This window comes from Lathyrus oleraceus, chromosome 3 (assembly GCF_024323335.1).
Source record: "Lathyrus oleraceus cultivar Zhongwan6 chromosome 3, CAAS_Psat_ZW6_1.0, whole genome shotgun sequence".
Classification (NCBI taxonomy): Eukaryota; Viridiplantae; Streptophyta; class Magnoliopsida; order Fabales; family Fabaceae; genus Lathyrus; species Lathyrus oleraceus.
Genome location: NC_066581.1, coordinates 507,687,127 through 507,709,123, shown reverse-complemented (window position 1 = coordinate 507,709,123; position 21,997 = coordinate 507,687,127). Strand labels below are relative to the sequence as shown.

At 34.7% G+C, this 21,997-nt stretch overlaps 2 protein-coding genes across 8 annotated transcripts in view; both read right to left on the bottom strand.

Moving 5' to 3' along the window:
• Window positions 1-2,265: 2,265 nt before the first annotated feature.
• Window positions 2,266-21,997, bottom strand: part of LOC127131867 (probable ubiquitin-conjugating enzyme E2 25) — a 30,631-nt gene continuing 10,899 nt past the window's right edge. The window contains exons 5-8 of the mRNA XM_051060758.1: window positions 6,106-6,169; window positions 5,589-5,728; window positions 5,176-5,487; window positions 2,266-2,764 (exon numbers count right to left, since the gene is read on the bottom strand). Of these exons, the coding sequence (XP_050916715.1) occupies window positions 2,492-2,764; window positions 5,176-5,487; window positions 5,589-5,728; window positions 6,106-6,169 (789 nt within the window). The 3' untranslated portion in view covers window positions 2,266-2,491. The remainder of the gene's footprint in view (window positions 2,765-5,175; window positions 5,488-5,588; window positions 5,729-6,105; window positions 6,170-21,997) is intronic.
• Window positions 6,253-21,997, bottom strand: part of LOC127128444 (uncharacterized) — a 59,372-nt gene continuing 43,627 nt past the window's right edge. For 3 of the 7 annotated variants that reach the window (XM_051057796.1, XM_051057794.1, XM_051057790.1), the window contains 3 exons: window positions 8,605-8,701; window positions 7,440-7,580; window positions 6,253-7,349 (listed from right to left, as the gene is read on the bottom strand). In XM_051057796.1, coding sequence (XP_050913753.1) covers window positions 6,369-7,349; window positions 7,440-7,580; window positions 8,605-8,664 — 1,182 coding nt within the window. In that variant the 5' untranslated portion in view covers window positions 8,665-8,701 and the 3' untranslated portion in view covers window positions 6,253-6,368. Of the gene's footprint in view, window positions 7,350-7,439; window positions 7,581-8,604; window positions 8,839-8,939; window positions 9,085-9,771; window positions 10,447-21,997 lie in introns of those variants that run through there. The other 4 variants (XM_051057789.1, XM_051057792.1, XM_051057791.1 and 1 more) reach the window with 4 other exon arrangements.

The window sequence follows — 21,997 nt, the reverse complement described above, 5'->3', positions numbered from 1 at the left end:
TAATAATAATAATAAATAATAATAATAATAATAATAATAATAATATAATAATAATAATAATAATAATAATAATAATAATAATAATAATATAATAATAATAATAATAATAATAATAATAATAATAATAATAATAATAATAATAATAATAATAATAATAATAATAATAATAATAATAATATATAATAATAATATAATAATAATAAAATAATATAATAATAATAATAATAATAATAATAATAATAATAATAATAATATAATAATAATGGTAGTGGAACTCATGCTCATACTCATAATAATAATAATAATAATAATAATAATAATAATAATAATAATAATAATAATAGTACTAATAATAATAATAATAATAGTAATAATACTGGTACTGGTACAAATACTAATACTAGATAATAATCTGATTTATTTCATACACAGATTCACATTAAAGAGGTTTCCTAATAGGATGTAAGCTAAACATATAAGCAAAGAAAGAGATAAACAAAAATAAATTGACAATGGATCTTTTGTCATCTTAAGAATGCATTAATAATTCATCCGAACTATATACAGTATTGAGAACTATGAGCAGACCATTGAGTCTATATAACAAGGTTCAACAATGTAAACATAAAACAAAACCTTCTATTAAATTAAACCTTTATCAAGAAAATGTAGCAACTATTCCAACGGCTTGTTGCAAGTCTCAAAATTGGGTTCATCGTCGAGGATATATACTTGTACGATCCACGCCAACAAACTTACACACCAAACACCTCAACATCTAACCTCCAACATTGTCAGACCGGATACACACAACCTCGTGTCCGTCAAACTTTTCATTCCACCAACACACAAACATACAACCAAAACATGTCATACACCCAACCCCAATATCAAGAGCATATCACATACCACCACCAACAAATTGATCATCAACCTGAGACTCAACATCACTTCACACCCAACACATCACCCTACCAAAGCCGCCTTAGTCAGAACACCCCACGATCATTCAACACCAACCGCCCCTCCTCCTACCATAGCCAAGAAGCTCAAACCTCACAAAACCAAAACCTCCAACAACCTTATCTCTACCAAACACCCCAACAATCTTTCCAATCTTTCCTCGACGCATCATTCACAATTATGTCTCCCTTCAACAGTCCCGGTCGCCCACCAATTAGTCAAACACAACCCAACTACTCTGGTATGGGTCATGAACTCAGCTACGGCGGTACACGTTCGATGCATACTGAAGACTATGCCGATTTGTCTGACTATCTCAACAGGCCATCTCCTGTAGTTTTTAAGAGGAGTCGCCAATTGGATTGACGCATCTTCCTAAAAGTGGGATACTTTGGAATTTTTTTTGAAAACAGAGTTATTTTGGGAATTTTCTTGAAAAACAGGGTAATTTTCGTAAAAAATTCTACTTTATTTCCAAAATGCTTGCGAGTCTCAAAATCCATTACTAAAAAATTGAAAAAATAACTCTTTCTGACTTCAAGAAAGTCGTGAAATTGATTTTGAAATCTCTTTAACAATAAATAAATAATAAATAAATAATAATAATAATAATAATGATGATGATGATGATGATAATTATAATAATAGTAATGATAATGATAATAATAATAATAATAATAATAATAATAATAATAATAGTAATAATAATAATAATAACAACAACAATAATAATAATAATAATAATAATAATAGTACTAATAATAATAATAATAATAATAATAATAATAATAGTACTAATACTAATACTAATACTAATAGTAATACTCATACTAATAATAGTAATAACAATAATAACAATAATAATAATAATAATAATAATAATAATAATAATAGTAATAATAATAATAATAATAATAATAATAGTAATAATACTAATACTAATAATAATAATAATTATAATAGTAGTACTAATAATAATAATAATAATAATAGTAATAATACTAATACTAATACTAATACTACTACCGGTAGTGGTACTCATACTCATGCTCATACTCATACTCATAATAATAATAACAATAATAATAATAATAATAATAATAATAATAATAATAGTACTAATAATAATAATAATAATAATACTAATAATAGTAATAATACTAATAATGTTACTGGTACTGGTACTCATACTAATACTAGATAATAATCTGATTTATTTCTTACATAGATTCACATTAAAGAGGTTTCCTAATAGGATGTAAGCTAAACATATAAGCAAAGAAAGAGATAAACAAAAATAAATTGACAATGGATCTTCTGCCATCTTAAGAATGCATTAATAATTCATCCGAACTATATACAGTATTGAGAACTATGAGCAGGCCATTGAGTCTATATAACAAGGTTCAACAATGTAAACATAAAACAAAACCTTCTATTAAATTAAACCTTTATCAAGAAAATGTAGCAACTATTCCAACGGCTTGTTGCAAGTCTCAAAATTGGGTTTATCAAGAAAATGTAGCAACTATTCCAACGGCTTGTTGCTTACCGTTGATGAAGACAGGAATTTCTCACAGTCCTTGGCTCCAACTTGTGTAAAATCTTTAACAAGCATATCCACATATGCAGCTAAAGAATTCTTAAACTCCTTTGAGCAGCTCTTGTCACCCTGATCAACATCCTGAACTCCGCCTTTCACCAAACAACCAACTTGAGCACCATCCTTGTATGCTTTACAAGCCACTAAAATGTCCTGAGCTCGCCTGCAGAAGTGCCCCTTAACAAAGTCCTCAAAACTCTGAAAAACTCAAAATAACCTAAATAGTCAGTTTTTATCCCAAAAGTTATAAGTTACAAGGCAATAGTATACATAAATAAAAAAACTAAATAAACCCATCACTTATTATATAACCTGGCTTACCAATCAATCATAACAGCAGTGAATAAATTTTAGTGTATAGTTAAAGAAACCTAATGTGATAAATTGAGGGGAAGATAGCCTAGAGTGTTTAAGTTACCATCACATAGCTCCTTCCCAATATGCTTCTGTGTCTGCTATTTCGTGCCCATTCCAAAAACTATACAGGAAACACATTCTCACCTAGGATGGTGTCAGATTATGATTGATGAGATGACAACTCTAGAATTTAACCAGACTTGGACTTGTGTCCTCCTCACCTACAGAGAAATCTATTGTTGGTTGTCGTAGGACCAGATGGTCAGATAGATCGCTTGAAAGCTTGTTTTGTTGCTAAAGGCTATACTCAAATTTCAGTTTGGATTATGGTGATACTTTTTCTCCAATTGCAAATATGACTTTCTTATCAATGGCAGCTATGCACAGTTAGCCTCTCTATTAGTTGGATATCAAAAATGCTTTTTTACAAGGTGATTTAACCAAGGTCTATTTGGAGCAACCGTCAGGGTTCATTGCTCGGGGGGAGTCTTGTGGCTTTGTTTGTAAAGTTACGAAAAGCCTTATATGGTCTCAAGCATAGTTCTACAGCATGAGTTTGGTAGATTCAGTTCAGATCTTTGTGAATTTGGCATGGTCCGCAACGAAGCCGGCCATTCAGTGTTTTAAAGACCAATGCATTTATATTGTTGATTATATGGATGACATTGTTATCACAGGAAATGACCAAAGAGGCATTCATGATCTGAAGCAATATCAGATACGCAATCACTCAGAGGAAGTATGCTCTTAGAGGAATTGTTATCGTGGAATTGAAGTAGCTAAGTCAAAATCCGATACGTGATCTCTCAGAGGAAGTATGCTCTTGAGATTTTGGAGGAGACGAGCCATGAAAACATATGGCTTTCGCTTAAGCCGAAGTAAGACAATGTAAACCTATATTTATTTGTTTGGTACCTTTGGTACCTTCTATCTGTTTTGTATCTTGACTTCGGTCTTTCTTTTATTTCTAATATTTTTAATATATTATATATGTTTTTGCACTTCAAAAAATAAGAGTAAGGTCAGAAAAGAAGAAGTGTTTTTAACCTAAAGGTGAAAGTTGAAGACCATATCATACCACAAGTCACCCGATTTAAATATCTTTGATTCATAATACAAAACAATGGAGAAATAGAAGGAGATGTAAATCATGGAATTAAAATTGGATGGTTGAAATGGAGAAGGACCTCAAGGGATTTTATGTGACACAAAAGTACCGCTCAAGCTAAAGGAAAAAAAAATTAACGGACGGCAGTATGACCTGCAATGTTTTACGGGACTGAATGTTGGACGGTTAAGAACCAACACGAGAATAAAATAAACGTAGCAGAGAGGAGGATGTTGCATTGGATGTGTGGTAAGACTAGACGAAAGCACCTACGATAGAAAAGATGGTGAGGATTTTGTTGTAAGGAGTAGATCAGATGGAGAGGATTCATTTCGAACAACTTAAGGTAGAGAGAGACACATAAAAGTTATAAGAGAAACTATTAAAAAAGATCTCGAGATTAATAAATTGGGTAGAAACATGGTCTTTGATAGAAGATTATGGTGTAATTTGGACCATAATTTGATCCATGTAGTTGACCCCACTTAATGGAATAAGGCTTGTTTGGTGTTGTACATTGTGAGTGTTAGACTGTTAGTTAAGAAAACACACTCATAAACATTTTCCTTAGAGTCAATAAAAGGACTCGTCCACTTTTGCTTTAATGATCTATGTATTTATTGTATAGGGTTGATATACGGTATCGTGTAATAGGAATATAATATTTTGCAGTGCTGCGTAGTTGAAACTTGAAACAAACGTTTAACAGTTGAAGATTTAGTATATATACTGGATACTTAAACAACTGCTTAGGGATACCTAAAATAATTGCTTAGAGATACTTAAATAAAGACTGCTGTGAATTGTGAATAACGTAGATCCAGTATGTCTAGCTTATATATCACTAGAAGTATATATATTTTGAAGGGGACTGAATCAAAATTCTCAATATCATTTGCCTATGCTTAGGTGATTGTTCTATAATGTTAAACTATTTTATAAATTAGCAAAGACAATGGCTATCATTATTCTCTTTTGACTCTCCAAAGCTTACCAAAAGGCACGTCAGAAGAATTTCTAGGCATCACTTTGCCGTGGTGCAATGAGTGAACATGACAACTAACAAAAGAAACTATTTAAAACAAAATATGTTATATGAGAATAGATAAAGAGTTGAAACCAAGATATGCTTCTAGAATCAAACCTTTGGAGGCCTTCTTATCAGATAAACCATTGTCCTCAATGATAAGAGGAATGTGTCTTCATTATACCGCAGGGATCTAGTTTCACCCTCAGCAGAACCACTCAAACGTGCATATCCAGGCTCATTAAAATAAGGCTGTGTATTCAAGATTAGACCTTGTATAGAGACCAGGACCTGTAAAATTGTTGAAACACCTGGGAGCCACTTCTCATTCTTATTGCCAGACCAGGTGTTAAGTAGACTAAGGCACACCTTGCCACAATTATATAAATTTGGGTTGAGCCGAAGTCCACCAGAGTGGTAGTAGACTTGCTGCATTGAAAAATGTCCCTTGAGTCAGACTTTGAATTAAAGGTTAAAAATAGTGTACATAAGAATACTGCAAGTCAGATGCAGTAATCTCAACAACATACCGGGGGTACATTGGGAAAGCCACTTGGAAAGGAAACATCAAAAAAGAAAATGCCATCATGATAAGGAGTTCCCTCTGCTCCAATAATTACAGCCCTCAACAGATCTATTCTTGATTCATAAACTCTGACAAATATTGAATCTAATAGAAATAAAAGAAAATGTCAAAGAAACAGTTAGAGATTGTACAAAAACTCAGTAACAGGTTGCTCATTATGATATTAAAAACACAATTTACAATTATTTTACAGATTTTTGAACCTCCAGCTTCAGAACAAGTAGCTATCTCTACCAAGCAAAAGAAAGACAAAAACTATTTTATAAGGATGTACACTTAACAAATGCAGCCAAACTAATGGCCTTTGGGTTTGACAAAAACCGCCAAGGTATATTAATAACAATGAAGTCAAGCACACAATAAAAATCCTCCAGCTTTAAAAAAAACAAATACAAGAAGTGATATGATAAGGAAAATATTACAGCCCATTCGTGACAGAAATACTGAAAAAACAACTTTACCTGGTAAATCCTTCTCCAATAACTTCCATTCTTCCTGAATTCTTTTAACCCAATTCTTTGAATGCTGTTCAGGAAACAAATTAATGGTTAAACAATATAGTTAAGATTAAAACTGGAACAAAATACATATAAAAAAAAAATTACCTGTGTCGTGGAAGAATTGGTGCGAACAAAGTAATGGTCTGAAGTGTCGTCAACAGTGTCAAATTGCTTAAAGTTTTGAAATTTCTCAAGAATTTCTTCTCTGGCTTCATCAGAGATGGTCACAACAGTACACTATCAGCAGTTGTGCCATTATTTCCATCTCTTGCAGTATTGTGAACCCAAGGGTTATTGAACATTTGCGCAGGTGTGGTATGAAGAGGAACAAATGGATTGGAAAAACCTGGATAAGCTGTATAATTTGGAAATGGATTAAAATGAGAAGAATTCAACCAAGGATTTGCAAATTCAGTTCCTGGAAAATGAATTGATCCATCTACATGTCCATAGAAATTTGAATAATGTGAACTGATACTTCCAGTTCCAGCTGCTTTCTTTGCACTTTCAAGTAGTTTCCAATGAGGTGAACCACCTCCATGTGGCAGCTTCATGACCCCTGAGTTGTCTACAGAGCCATGGTTAGTTGAAGAACCAAAAAAATAAGGCTTCTTTTTACCAGAAGGTCCCAAAGACAAACTAGATGTAGATGACTCCACTCCTAATGCCAACTTTAACTTGCGTCTCCTGCTCTGTGTGGCGTCAATTATTTTCTTACTAGGGTCAACTTGAGAAAATAATTGAGAAGATACGTGATTTTGCACACTAGAACTACCTACTACAGGTCCTTGGGTTTCAGGCTTAATAGGCTCAAATGACCATGAAGGCTGAAATAAGCCATTAACTTGAGAATGTTTAGAATCAGATTGCGGAATATGAAAGCTAGGATAGAATAAACTACTTTCAGCATTCTTAGAACTTAGATTGTATTCCTTCAACCAAGGAACAGGTGCCTCAATACCAGGAGGTATGTTTGCATTGTCAAAATGCTCCTGCAGTAAAGTATAATTATCTACATCCATATAATCATCCGGAATAATATCACAGAAGCCATCATCATCATCGTCATACAAGTGGTCAGACTCATCCTCATCAATGTTGATTAAGTTATTTGATACAGAAGTATAACCATTGGAAGACTCTACCCTGCTACTTGGTCCAGATTTGTCAATCACAGGCGGATAATATATATTATCAAAGTCTTCCTGAAAATGGTTTCAAGAAAATTTTAGTCATTGTTAAAGTTAGAGACAATAATATCAATCAGCTACAAGAAAGACGTCTTATTCACAAACCATAGTTTGATGATCACCAGAACCGTTGCGAACAGATTCAGTTGTCTTCCCCTTATTACTTTCAACAATGTTTTCACCAATTAACACTAAATCTGTTGTGTCGTCATCATTGTCGATGTCGATCACATCCCGAAAAATGACCTACAGAAGAAAAATACTGTTGTGACATCCAAGAAAATAATAGACATAGAGAAACCATTAAATCTTAGAAAAACAAGAGTGCAAGGCAAGTTAGAACTAAGAGCATAGGTGTGCTTTAGATGTGTACGTAAAAGACATAAATGATATAATGTAATCAATGTCAATTTGAATATCTCCTAGTCAAAAGTAGGAAGAAAAGCAGTGCTTTGTAAATAAGTCAAATGGATATATTTACACAAGGTAAACAGGTAGTGTAACAGAAACTATCGAAACTAATTTTCAAGTGAATATTTTCAACCAACCCATGCAAATTCCTTGACCCTGATAACCAAAGTTAGTATCAGCATACATTTCACTTCACATAAAAGTGGCATTGACTACTGATAAATAACATGTCATCATCAAACAATCAGATCAATCGGTCAGGGGATGAAAATCCTCCTATGTATAATGGGGAAATAACAAAGTGTCATCTGATTGATCAATAAGAAAGAAAGTTAATGGGGGAAATGCTGGTAAAACACGCAGCCTCTCCGCTAATTGGAACAAGCAATTCAGTCCACTTTTCCCCGCTTGACAACCTTATTTACGCGTATTGCAGAATTATGTTGTCCCATTTCCGAATTCTTCTTGAATCTTAACCCATTGTAATCTTTTTTTTTATTCCGTTAAACATAGCTCTCACCATTGTTCACTCCCTCTTTAACCGCAGAGTAGTACTCATCTTTAATTTCGAATTGAATGGTATACTATTTCCCTTTCTCCCTTACTCCAAGAATAGTTCATTCAGTCTTTATCGCAATATACATTCTCAAGTGAACTAAAGACGTGCTGCAAACCGGAACATACGTCCTAAATTGCAGTTCAAAGGTGGGTTCAATGAATTCCCAACAAATGAACCAATTAATTTTTTAAAACATCAACTAGTTTTGGTACCAACAATAACCATGGATATAAGGTTAAGAAGTAAACCTAAAATAGAACAGAACCAGAAAAATAAAAGATTAGCGAGGAACGATGATACCTCTTTGTGCGGCTTGATAGTTCGCTGTGGTGGTGGAATCTCGATCACATCAGGGTCCATGAAGCTATGAGAACTGCTACCAGAATACACACTCCTACTGTGACAGAGGAAAAAAAGAGTGACTCTGTGTTTTCAATTTCAAGTGTACGTAATCGCGATTGCAAGAAAAAGAAAAACTCAATCAAAAAAAAAATTTGGGTTGAGCCGAAGTCCACCAGAGTGGTAGTAGACTTGCTGCATTGAAAAATGTCCCTTGAGTCAGACTTTGAATTAAAGGTTAAAAATAGTGTACATAAGAATACTGCAAGTCAGATGCGGTAATCTCAACAACATACCGGGGGTACATTGGGAAAGCCACTTGGAAAGGAAACATCAAAAAAGAAAATGCCATCATGATAAGGAGTTCCCTCTGCTCCAATAATTACAGCCCTCAACAGATCTATTCTTGATTCATAAACTCTGACAAATATTGAATCTAATAGAAATAAAAGAAAATGTCAAAGAAACAGCTAGAGATTGTACAAAAACTCAGTAACAGGTTGCTCATTATGATATTAAAAACACAATTTACAATTATTTTACAGATTTTTGAACCTCCAGCTTCAGAACAAGTAGCTATCTCTACCAAGCAAAAGAAAGACAAAAACTATTTTATAAGGATGTACACTTAACAAATGCAGCCAAACTAATGGCCTTTGGGTTTGACAAAAACCGCCAAGGTATATTAATAACAATGAAGTCAAGCACACAATAAAAATCCTCCAGCTTTGAAGGTAGCATTTCAGCAATGGAAAATTTGCCGGACAACAAAACCTTTGGTGTTCACTTTAGTATTGCAAACTACTACTTTGTATCGTCACTACTCCATAATGAAATTGAATAGTTTATTTAGTTATCCTCTAAACTACAAACAAGACAAGACTTAAAAAGATGAAACTGAAATAAGCAGTGCAAAATGAGAGAAGAAAGCATATTTTAGCTTTTAGCTTTTTCTACAACAACAACAATGTACTCAAAGTTGGTTCTTTATACCCAAGGAACGTTGAAATTAAAAAACAAATAGACAAAGTTTCCTTTTTACTCATCCCTCCATTTAAACAAACCCGATTAGGACCCAAACAAAACTCACAAATTTGATTGAGTCATTTTCACAAACACTAGACATGCCTAAAAACTAAGAGCTGCCACCACCAGTGGTATTTCGAATCCGGTAAATTATGCGTCCTTTGGAGGAGTCATAACGACTGACTTCAACTCTAACTCTATCTCCGGGAAGGATCCGAACATAATTCTTTCGAATCTTTCCGGAGATGTAGCCGAGGATAAGGTCTTCGTTGTCGAGGAGAACGCGGAACATGCCGTTGGGGAGGGATTCAGCGATGAGACCTTCGTGGACCCATTTCTGCTCGCTGGCTTTGTCGGGTGTTGGAGACTTGGCGGCAACAGTGAAAATGGAGGGAAGAGGGGAGGGGTTTAGCAGCGGAGGAGGGCGTAGGAATGATGGAGTGTGGAATGTGTGGTTATGGTTGTGGGAGTGAAAGGATAAGGAGTGGGCTGTGGTGAAGGATAGACGATGATGAATGATTGGAGCGTGGAATTGGATAGAAGATGATGTAAACATGTTTGCTGATGATGAAGGATTTGGGATTTAAGCTTCTAGTTTATTTGATTGGGGTGTGAGGAAGATGGGATTTTTTTTTGTGTGTGGGAGGGATAAGGTTTTGGAGACGGTAATAATAAGGAGACCAAGAGATTAATGTAGTATGTGATTCAAAATCCAATAACATGAAGGACCAAAGAGATTAATGTAAAACTCAAATGTATCATTTATTCATGGGTCTTTCTCCACTTCAATGAAAAGTCATAAGGTCAAATAGTTATTAACCCTAAAAATTACTCAAATAAAATATGATAATTATATTATATTAGATATTCAAATATAATAAATTAATTTTATTTTTAAAAAAAAATGATTTACTAAATGTATCTATTGAGTTATCTCATCCGCTTATTTTAAAATTTATTATATATTATCTTTTTAGTTAAAAAAATAATTTGATAAACTATTCAATAGAACAAGATAAAATAATTTAATAAAATTATTCATATAAAATAGAGTTTAAATATTAAAAAAATAACAAGAAAAATAAATATTTGTTAATAAACTAAAAAGTTAATAATTAGTTTATAAAAAATAAAATCATTAGTAATTTTTTAAAAAATATTAACTATTTTTCATAAAAAGTTACATATAATTTTTTTGTCATGGTAGTTTTATCATATATATATATATATATATATATATATATATATATATATATATATATATATATAATTTTAATCTTTCAAGCGATTTTTCCTCCTTACAACTGAGACTTATTTTCTTCACACAAACCCTTTATTCTTTCCTTGAACTTGGGTGACCTTTGATTTCAAGATCTTTTATTTTTACTCATATTCTGCATATCCTAATTCATACCATCTTTACGTTTCACTTGCTTTTAACCATTTATTTGTTTCACATCCTTATTTAGGTATGATTTTCTAGCCCATTTTCCTTATATTTTACTGTTTTTTCTTGTCTTCGCTATGGCTAATATAGGTAATATGTCTACAACCATGATAAATATATATAATGTTTTATGTTTTTTATTGAAGAAAATTAAAATTAAATACTCAATAGGATCAATTAATTTTTATAAAAGTTATTAAAAAAATCTATTTTTATTTATTTATTAAATTCAAAAACTAATAATTAATAAATATGTAATATTTTTTCTATAAATAAATATGTATGAAACACATAAAATCATAAAATAATAATATCATGTTTATTTTCTTGTGTGCCCCAAACACATGATAGAATATTCTATCTTATTAGTTTCATTGCTTCTAGAATTAAATAATTTTTTACCAAATAATGGTGTGAAAATCCATTATCCTAATTTTCTTATAACCCATCTCCCCATACATGTATCTCATCATTCCTCGATATTATTAAATTTTGGAAGTAATCCTACTCCTTTTGTTTGCAAGGAGTATATAAAAAAAATTAAGATTTGAAATATTGTGGGCTTTGTGGTTAAAAAACTTCACAATTTCTTAATGCGCCATATATGTTATTTAGGTATTACGTGAAAATACTTAAATGTCCTTATATTTTAGAAATACATCTTCGGACGCCCCTTAATACGTTAAATGAACCTGAGATACATCTCCGCAACAATTTTAAACATGTATAATGCATCACACTCAGAATTATTTTACATGATTATTGTACTGGAGATGCATCTCCGTTTATTTTTCAGAGATGTATCTCTTTAAACTATCAGAACAAAATTGTACATTTTATGTTTTGTTTAAGTGTATTCAAATTAAGTATATAAAACATACAATCCATATAAGCCATACAAACCATATGCAGAAAATGACGTATATAAAACCAGGTGGTCCAAATGTCACATATAAATAAAGTCGAATACAACGATAAAGTAGCATGAGGTGAAAATGAAATATAATAGATAGCACAGCTATTATGTATTACTGCACTATTGTACATGTCGGACTACATCGCCTCTGCCTCCTCGGGCTCCTCAGCCATAAATCTCCTTCCCGCCTCTCGGTGCTGTCTCAGGTACATCAATGTCCTTCGTGCCTCCGTCATGATGACATCTAGGACCTGCCTCACATCAGACTCATCAGGATAAATACCCATGGAAATGTTTGTCTATGCAATCTCCATTATGCAATGACATCTAGGCAAGACACCATCAACATGATATAACTATGTATGTTCCTCCTCTAGTATCTCCTGATGAGATTACCTTAATGGATCTCCTGGAGTAGCCTGCACCATATACAAATGTGACACCCTGAAGAACCACTTGATGTACCTATCGACGTAACTCCAATCGCTCACAATTATGGTACTCCGTACCTCCTCCAGTACCAGATGAATCATAATCATCAAACATGGCATCCATCTGTCTACGTGTCAAAGTAGCAAGAGAAAATACAACAGGGTGTTTGGGAATGGTCTGAGTGTATCTAAACTGCTGCATGATACGCTCGGGAAGATGAGGAGTAGTGAGACGTAATCCATAGGCCAATCATCTAGAGTATAGCAATATCTCGTCAAATGGTTACGTCTCACGGTAATCGACATAGTTGTTGAAGTGCATGTCCTCGACAACCAAGCGGTCAAGATACACTCTGAATAGCTCATTCGCCCGGTTCCCTCTGAGTGAGGGAAATGCAGTAGCATGCGACATATTCTCAATGTAAGTCGGTACACTCTCCCAGCTGAAGATGCGCGGGAAGTGTTAGAGGATCCAAGCCTGAAAAGTTCGGCATACATGAATCATAAGTAATGATGTTGTAAAGATGAAATGAAAATGACATAGAAAGATTAAAAGACCAATAAATATTACTGTCAGTAGTGTGATGCTACCTGTGACTTGCTTCATCTTCCACCTACATCCCTCTGATAACTTCAAGTACAAGTAGACAAGCAAGCGTTCCCCTAGTTATACTCATGGATCCGCTCAAAATCCTGGAAGCACCGTAGGTAGATGACATTTGTATAAGTGGAACTCTTGTCCACAAAAATCACAATGCCAACCAAATATAACATGTATTCTCTCATAGCATGCTCTTTGTGGAGCCCCACATGCTCGTCATCACATGTGGCCTGATGTGTTATCTATAACTCACATGTATATACTTTTTTTAGGAATTCAAACCTAGCATGAGCCCCCCTGGTTCTATCCAACTCCTCTTTTGCCTCCGCTGGGTCAGCCCCCAGATAGTCTACCATCATCTCGAGTGCCTCGTCGAGTGTGATAGACATCTCACCAAGTAGGAGGTGAAATGACAAGGTCTCTGAGTGTCATCTCTCCACGAATGTATTAAGCATCTCGTGGTTGACTGTAATATAATTGATCATCCACAAGACCTTCATCCCAGATAGGGACAAAGGTTCCTAAAACCAATCCTCATTCGGATGAGGCAACCTAATAATCATCCGCTTATGGTTAATAAACTTCAGTGGATCATGGTCCTGCAGAAAATAAAAATCAATGTGAAAAACTCGTTAATTAAAATTAAATGTAGATTAAAGTGAATGAATCCAAATAATTCTACCTCTCTGTCCCATATATGTCTGGAAGTATGGTCTAAGTATAGAGGAAATAGTGACAACTCTATAGGGCCACCTCCAAATGCCTCTAGCTTAGCATCCTCAACATCCAGAGGTGGCACAGGCTCAATAACATCAGCAGTAGGAGGTGGCATTGGCTCAGAAGCATCAGCAGTATAACAATAGGAGGTGCCTCTAGTACCACCGGTGACTCAGGTACTTATCGCACCTGAATATGTGAAACATGGCATCTGCGGGAGGATGGAGGGAGTGATGTGTGGGTAGGTGAAAACCGTCTCCTACTAGAAGAAAAATATGGAGAACATTAGCTTATGATACCTGACTTCTCCCGTCTCACTGATGTATGTTGTGCAACCCTTACATGCCTCATCCTATCGTGTCTATCAACCATAATACATGTAAGTTAAAATAAGTCAGACAATTAGTGCAAGCAAGCAACACTACAAGCAAGAAAATAATATTAAAAAAAGACTGATAAAATTTCAGAGATGCATCTTCGATTACTAGAAAATTTAAACGTTAAAAAATTCTGGAGATGCATCTTCAGAATTTTCTGCAAGTCAGTAGATGCGTCAATAGTGTCAATGGACACATGCAAACACAAAAAATATTGTTTCGATCATCACTTTCAGCCAACAAACATGTTTTACACTATGTCTAAACTATCAATCATGCAATTCCTACTCGCTTCTAACCTTAATCATCAATTTCTACTCATTTATACAAAAATTCAAAAACTTTTCAAAACATCAAAAAATTTACAAATTTTTAATTTGCTTCAGTGTTGGATGATGTTTTTGATGTTGATTGAAGATCCTTTGAGCTTGGTTATTTGATTTTGAACTTGGTGACGAGAAAAAAAATTGAGAGAATTTGAAAAGGTTTTGAGAAATATCAGAAATGAGGAAGGAGAATGGTTCTTGTGCGATATAAGCTCCAAATTATTTCAGAGATGCATCTCCAGAATATTTTAACGTTAAATGAGAATTGGATGCGTTCGGAGATGCATCTCCGAAATTTAGAGGTATTTAAGTATTTTCTTGTGGTTCCTAAGTAACATATGTGGTGCATTAAGAAACTCCCAAAAACCTATACATCTACAAGATTATCCAAAAAAATTGGACCCATAATAGTGGTTGTAACCCCCATAAAACTCAAGAATACTCTTCTAGATGTCAAGCAGGTGAGATCAAATAATTTTTTTAATTTTGATGCCAAAAGAGAACATCTATAAAAATATCTAGATAATCTCCAACATCTCTACCCAGGAGAATAATTTCTAAATCAAGTCAAAGCCAAAAACAAAAGAAAAAAGAAAAAAAACTTAACAACAATCTCCTTAATAGAAAATTTGGTGGAGTCAAGGGGCCAAAACACCAAGATTTTATGGTTTTGTGTGGTGTGTAGGTAAATGCCTTCTAAAGGTTTTAATGATGATAATTGAATAAGAAAAAATAAATCACAAGCATCATCAGTCAAGAAACAAGTACAACATAAAATGTTTAAAGTTCTAGTTAAAAGAGATAAATAAATTTAAATCAAGTAATCAAAAGGAACTGAAGTTGTGAAAACTCATTTGATCTTGTGCTCAATTTTTTATCTTGTAGTATTAAGGTGATGCACACACATACCAAAAGTATTTCAAACTCTTCATCTTTTCTTAAAAATTCTTAAAAAACAATTCAAAACGATTAAGAAGCTTTCTAATCAATTAGGAAGGCAAAAATCAAATGTATAATCAATTAGTCCTTTCATCTAATCGATTAAAGAAATAATAATCGATTAGATAGACTTATTAATTGATTAAGTGATGTTGCAAATTAAATTTTCATTTTCTAGCCTAACCTAATCGATTAAGAAATGACCAGACCCATGATTGTTGCATTTTCGATCCAAATTTTTTTCTAAATAAAGGAGTAATTTCCTCACTTTTAAAAAAATCAAATTTCTAAATTATCAACTCTTTTATCTCACCCATTCTCCTTATTTTATAAGTTTTATTTACTATAAATTGTTTTAGTGTTGAGAGAGTGAAAAACTTCATTTGATAATTGTGTTGTTTTTCTATTATGCTTAATTTGACTACTTAAGGGATTAGTTCTCTTGTAATATATTTTAAGGTTGCAAGATAAACCTTTAAAAAATTTAGTGTAATGTTGTTGGCTTGAACCTGTATTAAACCTCAAGTTGTTGGTGTAAGGATGTTGAGTTGTATAAAAGTTCAAGTTGTTGTTTTGTGAAAATCTCGAGAGGAAACTCATAGGGACTAGATTAGACCGTATGATTTAAGATTGAATATGTGTAATCTCTGGTGTGATCTCTCTTACCTTATTTCTTTATTTTTATTTTTCTATTATTTATCTTTTTCCCTACTTAATCTCTATGCATGTGCGACATACTCGAGGATGATAAATAAGATCTTTTGAGAAAGAAATTAATGATATGAGTCATATTCAGTGAAGAGCAGTTGCATGTAAGTCACTTTTCAGAGTCAAAGTTAAAAAATTCTTAAGATTCTACTTCACAGAAACAAAAATTGAAGTTAAATAAGACAAATGTGACGTGATCGTCAAGATGAAAACTTCTTTCACAAACGAAAGAATAATGAAATTGAATGTGATGATCACCACTCTCAACATGTTCATCTCAATACATGTATAACATGCACTTTTGGAAAAGGTGAGTGTCGTCCTTGTTACAGTGGTAGGTAGCAATTAGAATCCAGTATACTTTATTGAATTTTTTACCAAAATAACCCAATTTTTCAAGAAAATTCTCAAAGTAATCCTGGTTTCAAAAAAATTCTCAAAGTACCCCACTTTTAGGAGAAGGCGTCAATCCAATTGGCAACTCCTCTTAAAAATTGAATGGAGGCGCCAATTGGATTGGCTGCACCATCCAATTGACGTCCATGTGTATTTTTACAAAGGAGGCGCCAATTGGATTGGCACCTCAGTGTAAAATGCAATTTTTTTTAAATTATAAATAGATGTGTTGTGTGAATCATTTTTTCACATCTCATTTCATCATTTGACAATCATGTTTGGTGTTCGTCGCTGATACGGAAAGGTGATTTATGCGAGAGACAAACCTCAGATGCTGATGTTGTTCTGGAACATCACTACTTTCGATCAACTGAAGAGGGAGTTGATTCATTGGTTAGATGGGAAAATACCAGAAGGGGAAAAAATTAGAAGTATTGAGAGACTCGACAGTATCTTTGGTTGGGTGCGAATGAAAATTGATAAGGATGCTAGGGAAATGATGTTCGGTCGAGTTGACATCACTTTGATTGTTGTAATCAGTTAGAAATATTTCTATTTTCAGTTAGCTTATTTTGTACTGATGTTTGTTGTGAACCTCTTTGTAACAAAAACTTTATGATATATAATAATTGAAGGTTACAGAAATACAATGTTACAAAAAGCTTATGACCTAGATGATGCTCCTCGATTGGGACAATTATTCTTGTTGTGTCCTGGTTGACGACAGATACTACATAATCTTATCATTTTATCTGTCGAATCCATTTTTGTCCTAATACGTGTGCTGTTTGGCCTTCCTTTTTTCTTTCTACGCATCTCATCGTTGTGCCAAACTATATCACCTTCGTATGGAGGTCAGTATTCCTCCATTGGTAGCACCGAGAAGCTTTTATTATATACATTCATGACGGTGACGGCCTTGTACACATCAGATAAATGGTTGTAAGCGTCTTGACGAGTATATGCGCATGCTGCAATGACATGGGAGCAAGGAATGCGGAAGGCCTGAAATTTTCCACAGTCGCACCAACTTCTGTTTAGTCTAACAGCATAGGCTAAATTTGGTCTCCATTCGTTGTGGTCCATTGTTTCCTGGACGCTGAAATTTTTCCTATGACGATCAAAGACTGTTACAGCGTGTGTGTTTGCTTTGATGCTCTCCTCTTTCATGACTTTCATGCAACACTCACTAAATACTTGCCCAGACATTAACACCGCACTCCATCTTTCACCTCTGGTTGCGAACGTAGAAGCCAACCTATAATAGGTCGATCTTACCAAGGTGGTTATTGGTAGATTTCTAATTCCTTTGAATACCCCGTTCATGCATTCCACAAGGTTTGTTGTCATGTGCCCCCATCGACAACCTCCGTCAAATGCCCTTGTCCACTGCTCTACTGGTATGTTATTCAACCATCTTCTTACGTCTTCATTAGACAGTCTAATTTCATCATGATAATATTGAAATGATGGATGAGTTAGAGCATACCTAGCATTCACCACCTTCTTGCGAAGATTCTTATCTTTTATTGCACGCATGAAGTTTTGTGCAATATGTCTAATGCAATAAACATGGGTAGAAGGAGGATCATGCCATCCGTTGTCATGGTTGTTGTAGGCACTCTCAATGGTAGCATGTCTATCAGAAATCAAACAGAGATTGGCTTGTGGAGCCACATGCGTTCTGAGATGTCGAAGAAAGAAACCCCATCCACCAGTCGTTTCACCTTCAACCAGAGTAAAGGCAATGGGAAAGACATTGTTGTTGCCGTCTTGTGCAACCGCCATAAGCAAAGTACTCTTGTATTTGTCGTATAACCAAGTGCCATCAATTTGAATAATAGGTTTGCAGAATGCGAAACCTTTGATGCATGGGTCAAACGCCCAAAAGAGACGGTGAAAGATTCTATTACCTGCAACACAAGTTCCGTCTGGCATCATTGCTGGCAATGTCTCCATAATTGCCACAGTTCGTGGGACATATGTTTTTAGTGCCCATAAAAACCGTGGAAATTCTTTGTATGAATCCTCCCAGATGCCGAATAACTGTTCAACAACCTTTGTCCTCGTAATCCAGGCTTTCTTGTAAGATGGAGTATAATTATATCTTGTTATGATATGGGATTTAACTATACTCACCTTTACTTATGGGTCTTTATTAACCAAGACAGAATGTCTTGACATATCAATGCAGCGCTTAATTTACGGTGATCTTGTTCAACGTTAGTTGCAATGCAACTCTGAGGTTGGTCTATTGAAGCTATCTCCCAAGAGTCGTTTTTCTTTTTGTAATACGCAGGCAACCGAAACTTACAAAGGATGTTACGACATTCGATGACATACCTTCTCGAATTAGTGTGTTTCACTGTAAAATCAGCAGAGTTGTTCATGTGGATTTTTTTGATAGCTCGCACATATTCTTCTTTGGTATGGAACATGTCTCCCACCTTTAATTCTCCTTCTGATCGTGGATACGGGTTATAGAAAACATTGTTGGATGTTTCATCGTCATACAGATGCATGTTTGTCATGTGTTAAGGAGGATTGTAGACATGACTAGGAGGTATTGGCGGTGGTTGATCATCATCTTCAATGTCGTTGTTCAGCATATGATCGACATGTATCTCGGTATCCTCTTCTTCATCAACGACGTTCACTTCTACTTCTGCTTATGGGTTGACGTCATCTGAGCATTGTGGATCAAATTCACCAGATTCATCCTGACTGGTTATTTGAGACTGCTGAGATGGTATACATGGTTTAAGAGTAATATACAACTCAATACAATTGCAGCCTGAATGTTCATGACTAACAAACATGTATTCAACATCTTCATCATCCCGTACCTTAAGCGGGAAAAACTTGCATTGACTGTTCTAAAAAAATATTGGATTTTGATACGTGATCTTTGACACAATACTCGATCCTATACAGGATTGTATTCTTTTTTTCAAATGCAAGAAGGTTGCATTTCTCTTGATCGTAAGTCGAATGGTATCAGTGTTTCGAAAACAAAATCCATATAACTCAGACTCGTATGTTTCACCATTGTAGTGAACATTGACACTATATTTCGGTGAAGATGACATTGTGCAGATGAAAACTATTTTCTTACTGTAGATGAATGTGTGTTGAGTCTTGGATGTTGATAGTAAGACACTTAAATAGGTGAGTGATTTATCTCACATGCAAGCTAGTTCGAAGTGATGTGTCGCACATGCAAGCTAGTCTGAAATGATGTGTCAACCATGCAAGCTAGTCAGAAGTGACATGTCCAACATGCAAGAGAGAGGACAACCACGTGTCACACATGCAAGCACACACTCCAAATGAATTGCCGATACCATGTCTTGCATGCATGCAGACCTTGAAACCAAGCAATCAGACATAGGTGTGTCATGCATGTCCCTATGGAGGTGCCAATTTGAATGGCGACACCATGTACAAAATGCACATGGGCGCCAATTCATTTGGCTACCACATGCAAACACAATTTTCCATGCTCCAATTCATTTGCCTATAAATTCATCCACATCATCAACACTTCTTCCACACCATCACTCACTATTTCTTCTACAATTTCATCTGCAACAACTTCTTATAGTTTCATCTGCACCAACCGCTTTCGTCCCCGACAAAATGTCTATCCTCACAATGGGCGAATCGCACAGAGGAACAGTTGCAAACATAGCAACTTATGTAAGCATTCTATTGTTTTGTTATTTGTTTTAATAGAGTACCTTTTAATAACATATCAACTTAGTAAAGTTTTTTGTTCTTTCTTTTATAGGATGTTTCAAGGTTCCGTACTCGGGTCCACGAATATGTCCACATGGACCCGATGATTCAACCTTATGTTGAACTTGCCGGTTTTGGACATATAAGCAAAATTATGTCTTAGTCGGTGGATAATAAATTCATTCTTGCTTTATGCGAAAGATGGCGTCCCGAGACACACACATTCTGGTTCCCAACCGGTGAGTGTACCGTGACGTTAGAAGACGTCTACATGCTTTTGGGACTGCCCATTGAAGGTAAGCCTGTAAATGGTAAAACCAACTATGCAAATTCAATTTGCATGGACCTCTTGGAGACTGATTTGTTAGATGATAACTCAAGAGGTCAAGGTATACTCCTTTCACGCCTTAAGTCATACTATAACAGTTTATACTTAGATGAGCATTCTATCGAAGATGCTCGAATAATAAAAACTAGGTGTTACATTATGCTTTTAATTGGTTCTTTTTTATTTTTCGAAAGTAGTGGTTCTAGTATGCATATTATGTATTTACCTTTAGTAAGACATGTAGATAGAATAGGAAGTTACAGTTGGGGATCTGCTTGCTTGGCCTATCTCTATAGTTCTTTGTGCAAAAACTCACACAAAGACACATCTACCTTTTTGGATGTGCTGTTTTGCTCCAAGCATGGGGTTGGTCAAGACTATTGTCCCTAGCACCCGTCAACAACAACCCTTTCACATTCCCGTATGCACAAAAGTAAGTTGTTTAAATTGCTATATATTTACTTACTTCTTCAACGATTATTATCTCTAACTAATATTTTTACCTTTTTGGTGCAGATGGTCGGCACGTGGTATGAGTTATAACAGATGTCCTAGACACTGTATTACTCAGTATCGCAATCTATTGGATCACATTCGATCGACAGACGTAAGGATAATAACCTCATTATTTTGTTATAATTTGTTAACTTCTTCTACCAAGTTTATAATCCAAGTTACTTTCACATTTCAGTTCATTTGGCGTCCATACCTAAATTTGGATCATGACCATGAGGTTAACGCTGAAGACGCGTCCGTATGGACTGCATGCACACTGATAATAAGATTCACAACTGTGGAGATGCACAATAGTGATCGTGCAAAGAAAGAGATAAACAAAAATAAATTGACAATGGATCTTTTGCCATCTTAAGAATGCATTAATAATTCATCCGAACTATATACAGTATTGAGAACTATGAGCAGGACATTGAGTCTATATAACAAGGTTCAACAATGTAAACATAAAACAAAACCTTCTATTAAATTAAACCTTTATCAAGAAAATGTAGCAACTATTCCAACGGCTTGTTGCAAGTCTCAAAATTGGGTTCATCGTCGAGGATATATACTTGTACGATCCACGCCAACAAACTTACACACCAAACACCTCAACATCTAACCCCCAACAACATTGTCAGACCGGATACACACAACCTCGTGTCCGTCAAACTTTCCATTCCACCAACACACAAACATACAACCAAAACATGTCATACACCCAACCCCAATATCAAGAGCATATCACATACCACCACCAGCAAATTGATCATCAACCTGAGACTCAACATCACTTCACACCCAACACATCACCCTACCAAAGCCGCCTTAGTCAGAACACCCCACGATCATTCAACACCAACCGCCCCTCCTCCTACCATAGCCAAGAAGCTCAAACCTCACAAA